Here is a 14,308-nt window from a genome sequence, read left to right on the forward strand (position 1 = left end):
CCCATTTCGATTTTTATTCAACTGAACAGAGTGAGATGCTTTATATTTTCAGTAATGGGATGGACTAGAAAAGTTTTAAATAAATAAATATTTTCATAGGAGGCAAAAAATAAAAGCAAAAAACCCTGCATGTGTTTGTATGCAAACATATGTTCATATGCTCCACTAGAGAGATTTATAATATATTTTCCAACATTTCCATGGATGGGTCACTGCAATACCAGACTCTCACAGAAGAAATGAAACTCATTGTGCCACATGAATTACTCCAAAGGAAACAAGCAAGCCAATGTTTGGGAGAAAAGCTAACTTGGAAGGAAATCTACAGTGAAAAAGGAGGAGAAAGGACCCAATTCTCTTCATGTAGTTAACATAATACATATTCATTTTCTTTTCCCTTCCATTCCACACATACTGAAAAACACCAAAACCTTTTAGATTACATCTCCATAATCTATGCTAACACATTGGAATCCATTGCATAGATAAATGCAAGCAAAATATTTTATTAACAGCCAAATTGCTGTTTCTACAAACTATTTCTGAAGCTTAGTCCCCTAAGGGAAAAGTAATCTTCTAGAGGCTTTTAAATATCATAGATTGCTGTTTGGTGTCTCTCTCATGCCTACAATCATAATATGAGGAAGGGGCTCTAGCTCAATGTCAGTTGCATATGGAATTCCCTCTATCTACAATAAAATGATCTCAAGTTGCAAGGCTACAAAAGGCCTGAGACCTTGAAGACAGTTACCAATTGGATAGACAATACCAGGCTATGGGATGACTAAGCTATTATCATGCACCTACATCTGTTAACACACAGGATGAATGGGGCACTTGCTCATATGCCTGCATCTGATAACTGGAAAAAAAAGACAGCAGCAGCTGCAGGAGCTGTAGTGGTCCACTTTTATCCAGTGCTTTCTGTGCAGAAATATTGAATATGCTATTTATAGCTACTGATGCATCTATTCGGAAAGTAAAGCTGCCACAAACACAGAACAGGCATGCAGTGGCCTCTTTTATAAGCTAATAGTATGAGAGTCAAGACAGAATAGCTTAGACACTCCTTTTTAACTCTGCAGGCCTTCCTACTTGCATTGCACAGAACAATGAAATACAAGCCCGGTGCCCCACGTGTAAATAGAGTCACAATTGCCTTGCTAAATGGGATATGGGTCTGTGGACTCTATGGAGCTCTTGGCTGCTGCCAGTGCTCTCTGGAACCATAAAAGGTATTGCTTTGATCCCTCCAGTAGGTTCCCTTTTACTATGCAGAGCTGACAGGGAGAAGCATCTAAGCTGCACAGCTTCACTGGTTTCTCTCTGCTGATCTTGCCTAGACAAAGGGAAGGAAAGGCCAGACTATACTGAAACTCCAGATCCTTGCCACAGGCAATGCTGTGGGCCACCTACAAGAGGCAGGAAGGCAAACTGAGATTTAAGAGCTCAAGAAATCATTTTGTGAGCCACATCCCACTGGCTATTGAAGGGGACCTTTCTAGGACAGAATGGCCTCTTGAATGCAGTAACAGCTTCAGCCCTGCAAATGAATAAATGCACTAAATCCCACATTCTGTTATCAGTCACAGTCAGAAGATGGGAGTCCCTCTTGCCCAGCTTTGAGTCCCCTGCTTCTTCTTAGGTGAGTTACCCACCATATTGATAGTTTCCATCATGGGGGAGGATTTAGCAGCACTTAGTCTTGCTGTATCCATTGCAGCCTGAAGAACACAAAAACAAGAAATGGATGCAATTAGAAGCTGGATTTTTAAAAGCCTCAAAAAGACACCAAGAAGGTGTATACAGCAAGGCGGATTATTTAAAGAGTACATGACAAATCAGAGGAGCAAGTGGGAATGCAGGGAATCAATCAGACTCATGAGCTGATTCTCTTTTATCCTTTCCAGCTAAAAGGACATATTTAAAAAGAACACCATACTTTACTCAGGTCTCTCCATCTCATACAAACAATTGATTCTATATTTCTATTATCTCAGTCCTTCATGTTCCTGGACAGCCACCAATACACAACCATTGACATCCATTTGTGCATGAACACATGTGTGCCTTGCCCAGGCAGTTTCAGTTATTGAGCAGTACAGGATGATGATGATGATAATGATGATGATGATGCATGTTTAGCTCTAAATCTTCAACATGCTTCTCAGATACTGCATTTACCTTTTCCTGTTCTGTAGCACGCAAGCTCAAGTAATTCAAAACCTGAGGCTCCAGGACACTCAGTGACTCCAACAGAGCTGGAATGAGTTTGGGAGCATGTGGTTTGAGCATGGCCCCAGCACTTTTGCTGATCTTCACCAGGGTGTTAATGCTGTGGACAAACAGCACAGAAAAATAAGAACAAAAGAAAATGAGGGACAGCTCAGTTCCTTCAGTACACCTGAATGAGAAAAAAATAATCAGAAATTAAAGTATCTTCACAGGAAGTGATCTAGCCACTGCATAGAAAATATTATTCAGAAGATCATACAAAGCCGTCTAGAATGTAACTGCAGCTCAAAACCACATAAAACATGTGGAGCCTTCATTCATAGGCCAGAAGCAATAGGTGACTCTAATATCTGGGGGGTTCTTACTGCTCCTACAGTCACCTGTAGACACTTTATTGTTTATTTAGGACACAGTCCTATGGGAAGGCCTTAAGCCACCAAATTCAGAAAACTCCAAGGTCAATGGCAGTGAACACACCTCAGGGTCCGCACTTCAGTCACCGTGTTCATCATTCCTTTATCAAGAAGGCATGGCAACAGTACAGCTATTGTTCTCTGGCCTGCAGCTCCTTTAGATGGGTCACACATCTTCACACACACCTCAAAATAGAAAGCAGACACTCAAATGTAACTCCATGTAAACCTTGATTCTTGACTCAAAATACATGCAACTGTGAAGAAAATAAGAAGCCCTTTAAAACATTCCCTCGTTTTTAATTAGATAAACCAGAAGCAAAGGAAGAATCCCCGAAATCAGTATAGTTTAGGTTAAAACTCTTACTGCCAGGAACTAAGGATTAGGGCATTCCAACCACTTAGACTGGGGAAATGATCTGCAACAATTAGGAAACTATAAACTAACTATTAGAAGTTGGAGGAAAGGGGACAGGACCATTTGGGGAATCCCAAAGAACCAGATCTGGGCCCCTAGCCTGAAGTTCTGAATACACTGAATCAAACTGAGTTATGTTAGGAAGTAAAATTCTGTTGAAACTTGAAAAAGCAAGTATGAAAATATACCTTACTTAGTGTTTTCAGGGCTAATTCTGCTGCCTTTCGTACAGATTCCTGAAAAAAGAAAAGGTTAAGCTTACAATATAAACTGCATCACTATCAACTGTAAAAAGTAATTATTTCATCAGTAATTAATAATGTTATGCATTTCAGGAACATGTCACCTGCTCTACCCACATCAGAATTTATTCTATTTACTGTTACATTTATGTTCTGCCCATTTTCCTTTAGCAAAATCCTACTCTGTTTTATCCTCACAACAACCCTCTGAGGGAGGGTAAAATAAGGTTGCATTCACATAATGTAACAAGCAATCCTGGAACCATGGGAACCGTGATCCTGGATTCAGACAACACAGCAAGCCATGGTGGTATGGAGAAACCATATATACATACACATATATACATATACAAATTCAGCCGTTGGGAAGAGTTCCCACACTTCAGCAGAAATGTATCACCGGGGGAGGGGGGATAGTTCAACCCTTTACTAATCAAAATATCAACACACAGAAAATTGCTGTTCATGTTACAGGTACCTCTATTTTGGCCAAATGATTTAACAGCAATTTTGGGTGGAAAAACTTAGACCAGAAGGGAAAGGTTTAACCTTTACATAACAGCCCCTCTGATCAAATTTGGTGTCATCTACCATCACTATTACCAATCCTGCTATGTTAAGTTCAAAACACTGAGAAATTCAGCAACAGGTTTTATCTTCATGATATATGGCTTGGTTATACTTTACAGAAACTTACATCTGTAGTGGTGAGGAATGTGTAGCCTTGCAGCTGTTCTTACACTGCAATACATATCAGCCCTAACCAGCACAGCCAATAGTAAATGATCATGAGAGTTACATCTGAACAACATCTAGGAGGCTAGACGTTCCCTATCCAAGATGGAAAAAAATGTTAAACATGTAAACTAAGGAGCAGGAGCCTGACTGAATTTACTGGAAGTGCAAATATTAAACATGGGTCCAGGCATGTAACACTCTCAACACTACAGAGATCTTGATGGTCAGCTAACATTTGTGCTCACCATCAAACAGGTCTTATAATTAACATCTCACTGAGCTTCTGTGGCACACAAAACTGCTTAAAAGAATCAACACAACTGCTAGATTGATTAGTTCTTAACCGTTAAAGCTCTTAATCTTCCCAGCAACAGGCACTGCGCAGGCACAGCACCCATATATATGTGCTGCATGGAGACCACGACGAAGAACTAACGCGAGTTGTTTAATCTATGAGTAACCCATAATATTTGGGTTCTCATGTTATGAAAGAATCTCAGATTCAGGGCTTGTTCTGCAAAGTAGCACATACCAGGCATGTGACCCAGCACATTATGGGTTAGTTGATTCTGGTGTAATGAATTGACCCATGGTTTACCACAGATTAACGCAAATATGAGTTTTATAATTCAGCAGCATGCATTCTAACAAGGAATCTGAGCCTGACTGGTGCTGCAATCCTGTAATTCCCCATGATTCCATTGGAAAAAAGGAAACACCAGGATCTTTAGTCTGGAGCAATTTGTTCATTTCTGAAAAGAAGACAAGCAATGTTTAATACCTTTATATCATCTTGTACTCTAAAGAGAGTTTCCCATATTTCAGGAAGCTTATGAATAATGTCATCCAAGGGTCTTCCTCTGAGCAGGTCATTCAGTGCAAGACAGCTGAAGTAAGAATATTATTATTACACAGCAGTAATATATTTTACTAAACCAGAAACAGTAAAGATAAAGTCTGCTTTTCAAAACCTATTATTACCAAACATAATGGACTAAAGCAATTTCAAGACAGTAACACCTGAAAAAATCTCATTTCAGTCCTTTCAAAAATAACTAATTCCTTTTCTTTCTACAAAAACAGATTAAGATACATAATGCCTATGACTTATTCTCCATTTTTAAAGATAGATTATATGCAATTGTGTTTTCACCTATGGTTTATGCTATGGTTTAAAACTGGCTTGTTACAAACGAGTCATAGTTAGAATTAGCCACAGTTTCTCAGTCTGGATGACACCACAACCTGTGGTTAAGCAAAACTGCAATTAAAACCTTCATGGCAGTGTCAGAAGAAAAAGGGTTGGGAAGTGTGAAAGGCTGAGACTAGACACATTCATTTCACATTGAACTTTTCAGCTTGACATCCAATAAATGTAGTCGGTATCCATGCTAGCATGTCCAAAACAATAGCTAAAAGGCAGAATGGAAGAATTTGCCCTGAGAAAAAAGTATACAATCCTGCGGCCCACAGATTGTATTCTAGCTAGGTCTGTTTGTTGGGTTCTCTCTTGGGCACAGTTTGACACTTTGTTTTCACTCATTTGTAGCACTCATTTGTGCCAGCAAAATGGCACAGCTAGATACAATTCCCCATGTTTATAATAAACAATTTTGTCTTCCTTGCACTGTGCTGTTTCAGGTGGTCCCCTAATTTTTCTGAGTTACTTTCTGACAGCAGAGCAGTGGCTGCAGCAGACAAGAATGTCTCAGAAAACCTAATATGGTCATTGAAGCTGCACATGTGATCCTTTGGATCACATATATGCATGTTGTGCATAAGTTGTCACGCTTCAAAACCAAATGTGTTTTTTGTATGCCGCTAAATGTAATTCCAACCAAGTGAATCAAGGGAAAAATGAAAGTTTATGCAGAGGCCCACACTGATAAGCGGCAATGTGAAAGACCAAACCAAAGAGCATGCATCCATGTCAAAATGAGAAATCTCTGGAAAACAAGGCAAAAAGGGAAAAAAAGCAAAGCTGAAGCACTTTTCACAATTCCAACATGCCCATCTTAAACGTTAACTGAGAAGTAGGTCTTCCTGATTTTGCTAGGACTTCTTTCCAAATATGTAAGCTCAAGAATCTTTGCCTCCCTTTCTCTTTCCTTTCTTCCGCTCTCTCTCTCCCCACACCCACCCTCTTTTATATTCCTCAAAATTGTCAAAAATAAATAAATGAATCCAATATTAGAAGAACAAGGCACACCTAGACTCTCGAATCCGCCACATATTGCTGGTCAGGTTGCTTATTAAATCATCAAGGATTTCTTTCATATATTTGTCCACCTAATCAAACAGAAACCAATTGAAATTATTAACATCTTGCACTTCCACCACAGAAAAGATGTGATCCTAAACTAACATTTGCAGGGACTGTTTTGTACATAGCCTACAAGCATACAGCCACATAAAACCTTCATTCATGAATTAATGCTTTCCAAGCCTTCTATTTGAATACGCTGAACATTTAGAAGTACCCTGGCAAAGGAAAGGCAACCATGAACAAATATTTCCAAAAGATAAAATAATTCAGGACATTATCACATAATAATCTCCCTATATAGAGAATGCTGTGTCTAAAAAGGGAGCGTATTATTTCATATATAATATGTACACCTATTTTGCCACTTGTACAAAAGTTGAGAAGCATTCATTATGACAGTTGTCCTGGGACATGTACTGCCTTTCCTAATGGAAACAATATCGATGTGGGAAAATAATCAGGCTGAAATCTTAAATACACTTACCATAGAATAACTTTCATTGAACTCAGGACAAACATCTTAGTAAGTATGTTCTAGTCTGAGCCTGTAGTTACTACCTACAGTCACTGGCCTGGTCCTTTGGAGCAACAGTTAAGAAGCTTCTACTTCAACCCAGACTTTTTCCCTTTCACTGATCGACTTTTAAAGCAGCATCATTTATAGTTGATTTTAGAATGTGTGCTGCTAAGCCAAGTGCTCACATGCGATTGATCCCTTGCTTAGATAAGGTTGGCTGAGAACACAGGGTACATCAGCATCACCCTACAGGTGTACTGTGAGTTTCAAACGTATGCCTCAGTCCTTTCACCATCTTCATGTGGATGCATCCCAAGGACCGGTGCTCACTCTTTCCAGTATCTACTGGCAACACCTCCTTCAATCTTGAGCAGGAGAATGGAAATACTTGCTATTTTCCCCATCCAAGATATGGGGCACATACATCTTACTTTTAATGAAGTATAATCTTTATTTGACTAGCTTTTCCTTTGGGGATCCCCCCCCCCATTTAGGAGAATCATCCAACTATGTAAAACTCTTGACGTGTGATTGGCTGACAGAAAGAGAACTATGAGACTGGGACAGAACAGAGAGAACAGGGACTAGGACAGTGTTCACTTACTGCAGATTTGTCTGTCACTAGTGCATTCCAAATGCTAGTCATCGCTTGCCGTATCCCAATGTTGGGGTCAAACTGGTAACGATACAGGCGAGGCAGAAGCTGGGGCAAGAAAGGAGCCAGCTGTTCCCCAGCTTTGGTAGCTATCACATTAAAACCAAAAGCTGCACCCTGAGGAAAAGACAAATACTTCTGAGTCCCAGTTTTGGTCATGTGTTTCTCCATTACAAATCAACAAAATAATCAACGCAACAGAAGTGTCTTTCATTTGATTTGTTTATCTGGTATATGAAGCCATTCCTGAGCACAAAACACCCCAGGCAGCTTATAACATGTGGGGAGAGTACAGACAGGAAGGGACCCTGGGAGCAGAGGCCACATTCCTTCAGTGTAACCCTGAACAAACACAATGTTAAGGATCCCCATTTGTGCAGCTCTGCCATTCACACTATAGCAGCTACAAATGTATTACCTTTCGAGAGGTCCACATTGCATGATGATTAGCCAAATTCATGAACTTGTATATCAAATCTGGCTGGTTGAGATCACTAGCAAGTGAACAAAGCTCCTGGTAAGTAGAAAGACCCTGGCTTGGGAAAACAGAAATGAACAATTAATGCAACTTAAAACAACAGCAGCAACAAGAAACACATACAAAAATTACCAGAAAACTGAGGTTCATTGTAAATAAGATGAAAGTAATATCCTGGAATGAAAGCAGTTTAGTTTGATCAATTCTGATTTAACTTTGCGGGGCAAGACAATATTAAAGAAAACATTTGCCTCTAAGTTCAAAAATTACAAACAATATCCATTCAAAATTTATATCTGTCTTTTTTCATCCTTCAACTTTCCGGAGGGTAGAGCCTCAGGGAGTGGGAAGAGCTTCAGTGTACCCACTGGGAAACTTGGTAGACCTGAATTTCTCCACTAATGTGGGGGAAAATAAGGATTATTTAACATAAAAACAGAGTCCAAACATTGTAATTAATCAGTAAGCTTACCCATCTGGAGTCTTGCCAAGCCCTGCTCCCTGGAACATCACAGTTTCCCCAGTCACGTCATGCTTGACTCTGGAAAGAAAGTGTATTTTATAAACAAAAAGAAAAAAGGCATGACTCTTAATAATGATAAATTGTTTCTCACCAGTCCTACCATTAAAGCTTACATGTCATATATTTTATTTTTTATACTCTTTTGCTATTCTATATATTTTTATTCATTCACCAGTCTAGATATTTTAATTTGCCATATTACCTTATCTTGGTGTTTTAAAAATATTTTGTTATTTATTTCAGTCTTTATTTTCTTCTCTGAACAGGTCTGTGACCATATAATAAACATTGACTGCATGACTGACTTCTACATGGCTGATTTAACATTTGATTTAAGCAGCAACTCTTAAGATGAGGGAAGTGTACCCTCCAAATTTGTTCTGGAAGGCAGCAATATCCTTCTGATGGTATTATGGCTAAATCCAACTGAGTAATTTGTGCTACAGATAGGCCCATTAATGTAATCATGCCAGGATCAAAAGGAACCTTTAAAATCCTTGATTTTCCATATCCCAAAATGTTGATGATTGGGCTTGCAAACAAATAGGTTACATATTCCATCAAAATTATAGTCTGTCAGAAGCATGAAGGGAAGATGTGTAGAGATCCAGGGGTAACATTGTACATTCCCAATTCAGTTATTGCTTCTTTACTTAAGCAACAATCCTAAAATACTATTGAAAAAGTTCAGATCTTCCTTCCAAAACCATCTCTTCCCAGACTAGCTTTAAATTATTTATTTTCAAAGTTCTGCCTCCTAAGCGCTTACCAATTAACCCTCCCTTCCCTGCTGATCTGCATTCTGCATAGAAGGGTGCACAAGATACCTTTTCCCAGTCATAAGTGTTTCAACAAGAGTAGTAACCAGCTCCTGTTGATCTTGTTCATTCCCAAGCTCATATACCAAACCAAGGCCTTTGGAAGCCACATCTTGACTGAGTTCTACAAGAAAGACATAATTATAACATTGCGATTTTTTACTGAATTTATAGCTTGCCAATGGATGAAATATCAAGATCTGTAATAATAAAGTTACATTAAAATCTGTTCAACACCAACAAAAAGTATGGAACCTCTGAAATATGGTAGGTTATTCAAAGAAAACCACACCATCTCCATTACCATTCTGTTAGAGTACAATGTTCTCCATGTTTAAACAGAAAGACGTATAACCAAAGACAGCATACTGAGGATAGTTAATCCTGGGAGTTGTAGTACTTTGGATTGCATCTTTAGTCCTTTTACCAAAAAGAGGGTAAGAGAGCGAGGGAGGGAGACTTGTGGCAAGCCTAATGATTAGGCCCTAACCCTAATATTCCTTTTAGAATAAAAGTCTGCATCTTATTAATCAAGAAGCAACATTGTAAGTACATTTCTACTTACCATCACTCTCAGACAGAATGGATACAAATGCAGACTGAATTTCTTTGAGATGAGACTGCAAGGAGAGAAGAAAAAAAGGACTTCTTTTATTTTTCAGATTCATTTTCCTACAAGGTTGAAAAAAAGCTTCCCACAAACACACACACTTCAAATTATAATCTAGATTTCCAAATGAGGGACAGTAACTCTGTGGCAGAGCAAGTGTAAAGCATGCAGAAGGTCCCAGGTTTGATCCCTGACATCCAGGTAGGGCAACCTCATGCCTGAAAACCTTGGAGAACTCTTGCTGGCAATGGGTATACTCAAGAACTAGGCTTTATGGACCCATGTTCTGACTCAGTATAAAGCAGCTTTCTATGTTCCTATCCCAACTGCAAACTGAAAAGGAAGAAGAGATTGCAGGGCAAAAAGGTCAAGCCTACATCAGAATTGCCAGCTTGGCTTGCCGGTTACTTTATTTGCATAAGGAAAGAAGGCCATACAAGAAACCAATATTCATTCATTCATTCATTCATTCATTCATTCATTCCCTGTGTTAGTGGAAAAGAAACTTTTGGAAAAAATAGTATTTGGCTCAAGAGGATACTTCCATGCCAGAGATGGGTAACTTGTAGCACTACATTTTAAGCTGACCTTGGTCTAATTTAATACAACTCTCGGCTTCATCTCAAAAACCACTTTAGAAGTGATCAGAACTCTAGCAAGAGTGATCTGGCCTTCTCCTAGCAGCCCAATGAGCAGGGAGGAAGAGGAAAGGAAGAAGAGGGAAAGTGTGGAAAAGAGAGTGAGACGCTCATCACCACTATGTGGTTGCAATCTCCAATCATGTTCTATGTTACTGAAGGGAAGATAGAAGCCCTTTGAGAGGTATCTCTGTGCCTGAGAAAATGCAAAGTTTTTTCAGTTTAACAAATCAAAAATTCATATTCAGTGGCATTAACTCTCACGTATAACAAGGTGTGAGACACAAAACAAGTCACCATATAGATTATCTTAATATTTTTTAGAAAAAAGTGGCATGCCCTTAAAAGTCAGTGTGTTCTATTGCTTTTATTCTCTTTTTGTCTAACCACTTGCTGCACAACAAGGTCAAGTAGGAACACAGAAACAAAACATTATGAGAAGGCAAGCAGAAAGCAGGACAAGGGCAGACAAGTTTAACAAAACCAGACAAGAGACAAAACAAAAAGAGATACTGATTGTTTTTTTCCTACCTTAACTTCTTTGTGAGTGCTCAGCTTTTTCACCAAAGACAAAAGCCAGATGCATGAAGCTTGTCTTATGTGAGGGTTGAGACTGACAATGTGTTTATTCAAAATGGCATCCAAGACCCAGGGAACCACATCATTAACCTTCACATCTATTGTAATTAAACAAATGAGGAGAGGGAAAGAAAACTATTACAAACAGAATGATTTGAAAGATAAAATCTTTGGCCAGTACTTATTCTTTCCAAGTTAAGTAGGCAGCATTCTAGCCCTTACAAGAATTTAACCATGTTCAGGTGTCTTCCTTGGAGCTTGTGTTTATAAAAAGCTGCATTACTTTCAGGATTACATTGACTTCTGAATCACTGCTGGATTGAGGGTCAATGTTTAATGTTTTTCTCTGACTCTTAAATGACATTATAAGTTTTCCAAAGCAATTAATTCTGTACTGCCCATAGCAGAACTTGTGACATGCAAAAATTAAAGACTGAAAAGTACACTTCCAAGATAGATAGATCCTATTTTTACCTAGCCCAAAATTATTATTTTTAAAACTAAATTCAATATACCCACGCATGCTGGCCCCTGTGGCAAGTGTGTAGGAGGTCCCTACAGTCTTTGCTAGATGGCTAAAATGCACAAAGCTGCATCCCAAAGCCTGTGCTGGAGAATGCACCTGGCTCCCTCTTTACCTTGCAATCCAGCCCCACCGCCCAGCACAGACATCCCTCCCAGAATAGCAACCATAATCTGTCTAACCTATCCACCCAGGAACATCCAGACTAGCACCATGTAGCTGCAAGTCTTGCTGGAAGGGTGAACCACTTTTTACTACTACAGCACCCTGTCTTCCAAATGCAAGAGTAGCAATGATTACATTATGCCTAGATTTACAGAGTAAATCTACAGTTTGGTTAAAAAATGATTTTAATTAGACAAAAGAGAGCTGCTAATTATGCACAGGTTTAAAGCTAAGTGCAGATTTTAGGCTATGCAGAGCAATGTTTTGCTTCAAGCAAGTTTTCAAAAGAAGGTCAAAGGCTTAATACAAATCTGGAAATCTGGGATTGTTCACAATTAAAGATGTTTCCCTCCTGTCAATCATGAATTAGAAATATTGATTACATAGCATTAACAGGAAGGGGCTAGATACTGCCTTAATTCTAGCAGGTATTAAGCATCTGAGTGTGAAGCAAGCACTCAACTGGGAGGGTAAAAGAAAGGAATACAGAAGAATTTGTTTCTATTGATATCAGTCTGGCACTTAACTCAGAAAAATTAACTGTTGTATACACAATTGGTCTTTTAAAGATCTTTTAGGTGTTCCCTATACCCAGACCTACCAACAGGTGGGGTATATTCTTCTTCAGCTACCATCCATGCATCTCGGGCAGCTACAGAGCTGGTTCCAACTGCAGCACTGGTAATCGCTTCACCAACAGTGAACTGCAGTTCAATTTGCTTGGCCTGAGAAACACAAACAGAAAAGCTCGACTTTTTGGCTTGTTCACTTGCAAACGTAACAATTCTTTGTGGCCAAAAACCAACTATAATAATTAGAGAGCAAAATGTGGTGTTGTACTCTTTGCAAAAACTTCTTGGATAAGTGTTTCAAAGCTGCACACTCACCAAATCTGCTCCAGAGAGATGGGAAACCTCCTAGGCAGATTTTTGGGCAGCACAGAGAGCTGCAGGAATGGGGTAAGGAGAGAGGGAGAAAGTTCTACTGTGTTAGCAGAATGCCACCGGTTTGTTGTCCAATCTAACACTCTGAATTTCAATGGCTAGTCAATTTTTATCTAATCCTTCAGAGTTCCTCAGGATTTTCAGAAATAGTGACCAACTGTAACACAGCCAATAAGAACAGTTAATGGAATTAAAAATAAGTTTTGGACATTATATGTGACATGCACAAATAATTATGAGTACCATATTATGGTAAACAGAAAACAAAAGTAGCAGACAAAAGGCTTACATTTTTAAAAATCCAAGAGTAGATAAATGTCATAATGCAACCCAATCAAATGATGTCAGAAAAGGTGAAATGAACAAATGAAGAAATAAAGTCTATTTTTCTTTGTAAACAAAGACTGCATTTCCTAAAACACACTTACTAGAGAATAAATTTCCCACAAAATACACTGGTAAATGCTTCCAAATAAGATGGCACCAAACAAACTTAATTATGTTCTCCTTAAAAACACTTACATTCAACATTTACAAATGCTATGGCAGAGATTTTGAACCAATGCTTTAGAAAGGAAATGGATGAAAAATGGAGAAACATTTTATAGGGTACCCATTCATAAGTGTAGCAAGGTTAATAAATGCCAGTTTTAAGCAAAAATCCCTTCATATGTAAGAAGTAATATTAAAGCATTACCTCCACAGAATCCATTAATCCTTGCAGGAGTAGTTTCTGGTGAGGAAAGTCTCCATCCCCCACTGGAAAGTAACCTAGTGTTTGTATAGCTCGTTCTTTCATCTAAAAAAAGCAGGGGGCGGTCTGTGTAAAAGTCTGCCATCTGGGTGGGAAAGCAATCTACACATTCATCACACACATTCTGTTTCCCTCTTGCACAGAGATTTTCTCCTATCCCCCCACAAAAAACCTAGATTACCATGATGCAAGTTTCATTTCATTTTGGGACGTGGACTAAAGAGTTCAATAGGCTTTACAGGGGAAAGTGCAATTTGAGAAGGGATTTGAATACAGAGAGAAAGAAGTGGTCCCTTATATATGTTCAGAGGAGATAATTATTATTCAAAATCCCATTCTTGAATTGCCTGAAGAGCTCTTTAACTAAATGCCACAGTTCAAAGGCATAATTTTCAAAATTTTCAGAATTTAACACATGTAACTACATAAGGGAAAAGATACTCCATCTCACATGTTGATTTGCAGACCCTAAAGACCAGGCAGATAATGTTCCTACAGCAATTGAAAAGGAACTAAGCAAGAGGGCAGGATACACACCTAGACATGCATATTGGGAGGATGGTGGACTCCTGCCAACAATCTGCTTGTTTCTAGAATGTTCAAACCATGTTCTGCACAGTCACAGAACCATATGTGTGAGTCACGAAGACCATGAAAAATAAATAACAAGACTGTTTTTTCCTCTTTTTAAAAAATGGTTTTATAAGCTCCCATCTTCTAATCATAGAAATGCTGTTTCTATCTGTCTAGCAAGCATAAAGCTAAATACACAGAGGCTTTAAAATGAACTGT

General features: G+C 38.7%; 1 protein-coding gene across 3 annotated transcripts in view; it reads right to left on the bottom strand.

Annotated features, from left to right (window-relative positions):
- The window catches only part of ECPAS (Ecm29 proteasome adaptor and scaffold), a 70,732-nt gene that overhangs the window by 15,785 nt on the left and 40,639 nt on the right, over positions 1–14,308 (bottom strand). For all 3 annotated transcript variants that reach the window (XM_044427572.1, XM_044427573.1, XM_044427574.1), the window contains 14 exons: positions 13,460–13,561; positions 12,420–12,543; positions 11,083–11,228; positions 9,869–9,923; positions 9,313–9,427; positions 8,435–8,503; positions 7,903–8,020; positions 7,434–7,601; positions 6,256–6,335; positions 4,828–4,933; positions 3,255–3,302; positions 2,713–2,834; positions 2,185–2,335; positions 1,659–1,724 (listed from right to left, as the gene is read on the bottom strand). In XM_044427572.1, the coding sequence (XP_044283507.1) occupies positions 1,659–1,724; positions 2,185–2,335; positions 2,713–2,834; positions 3,255–3,302; positions 4,828–4,933; positions 6,256–6,335; positions 7,434–7,601; positions 7,903–8,020; positions 8,435–8,503; positions 9,313–9,427; positions 9,869–9,923; positions 11,083–11,228; positions 12,420–12,543; positions 13,460–13,561 (1,470 nt within the window). The remainder of the gene's footprint in view (positions 1–1,658; positions 1,725–2,184; positions 2,336–2,712; positions 2,835–3,254; positions 3,303–4,827; positions 4,934–6,255; positions 6,336–7,433; positions 7,602–7,902; positions 8,021–8,434; positions 8,504–9,312; positions 9,428–9,868; positions 9,924–11,082; positions 11,229–12,419; positions 12,544–13,459; positions 13,562–14,308) is intronic.

Source organism: Varanus komodoensis, unplaced genomic scaffold (genome assembly GCF_004798865.1).
Source record: "Varanus komodoensis strain SLA01 unplaced genomic scaffold, ASM479886v1 scaffold19, whole genome shotgun sequence".
Lineage (NCBI taxonomy): Eukaryota > Metazoa > Chordata > Lepidosauria > Squamata > Varanidae > Varanus > Varanus komodoensis.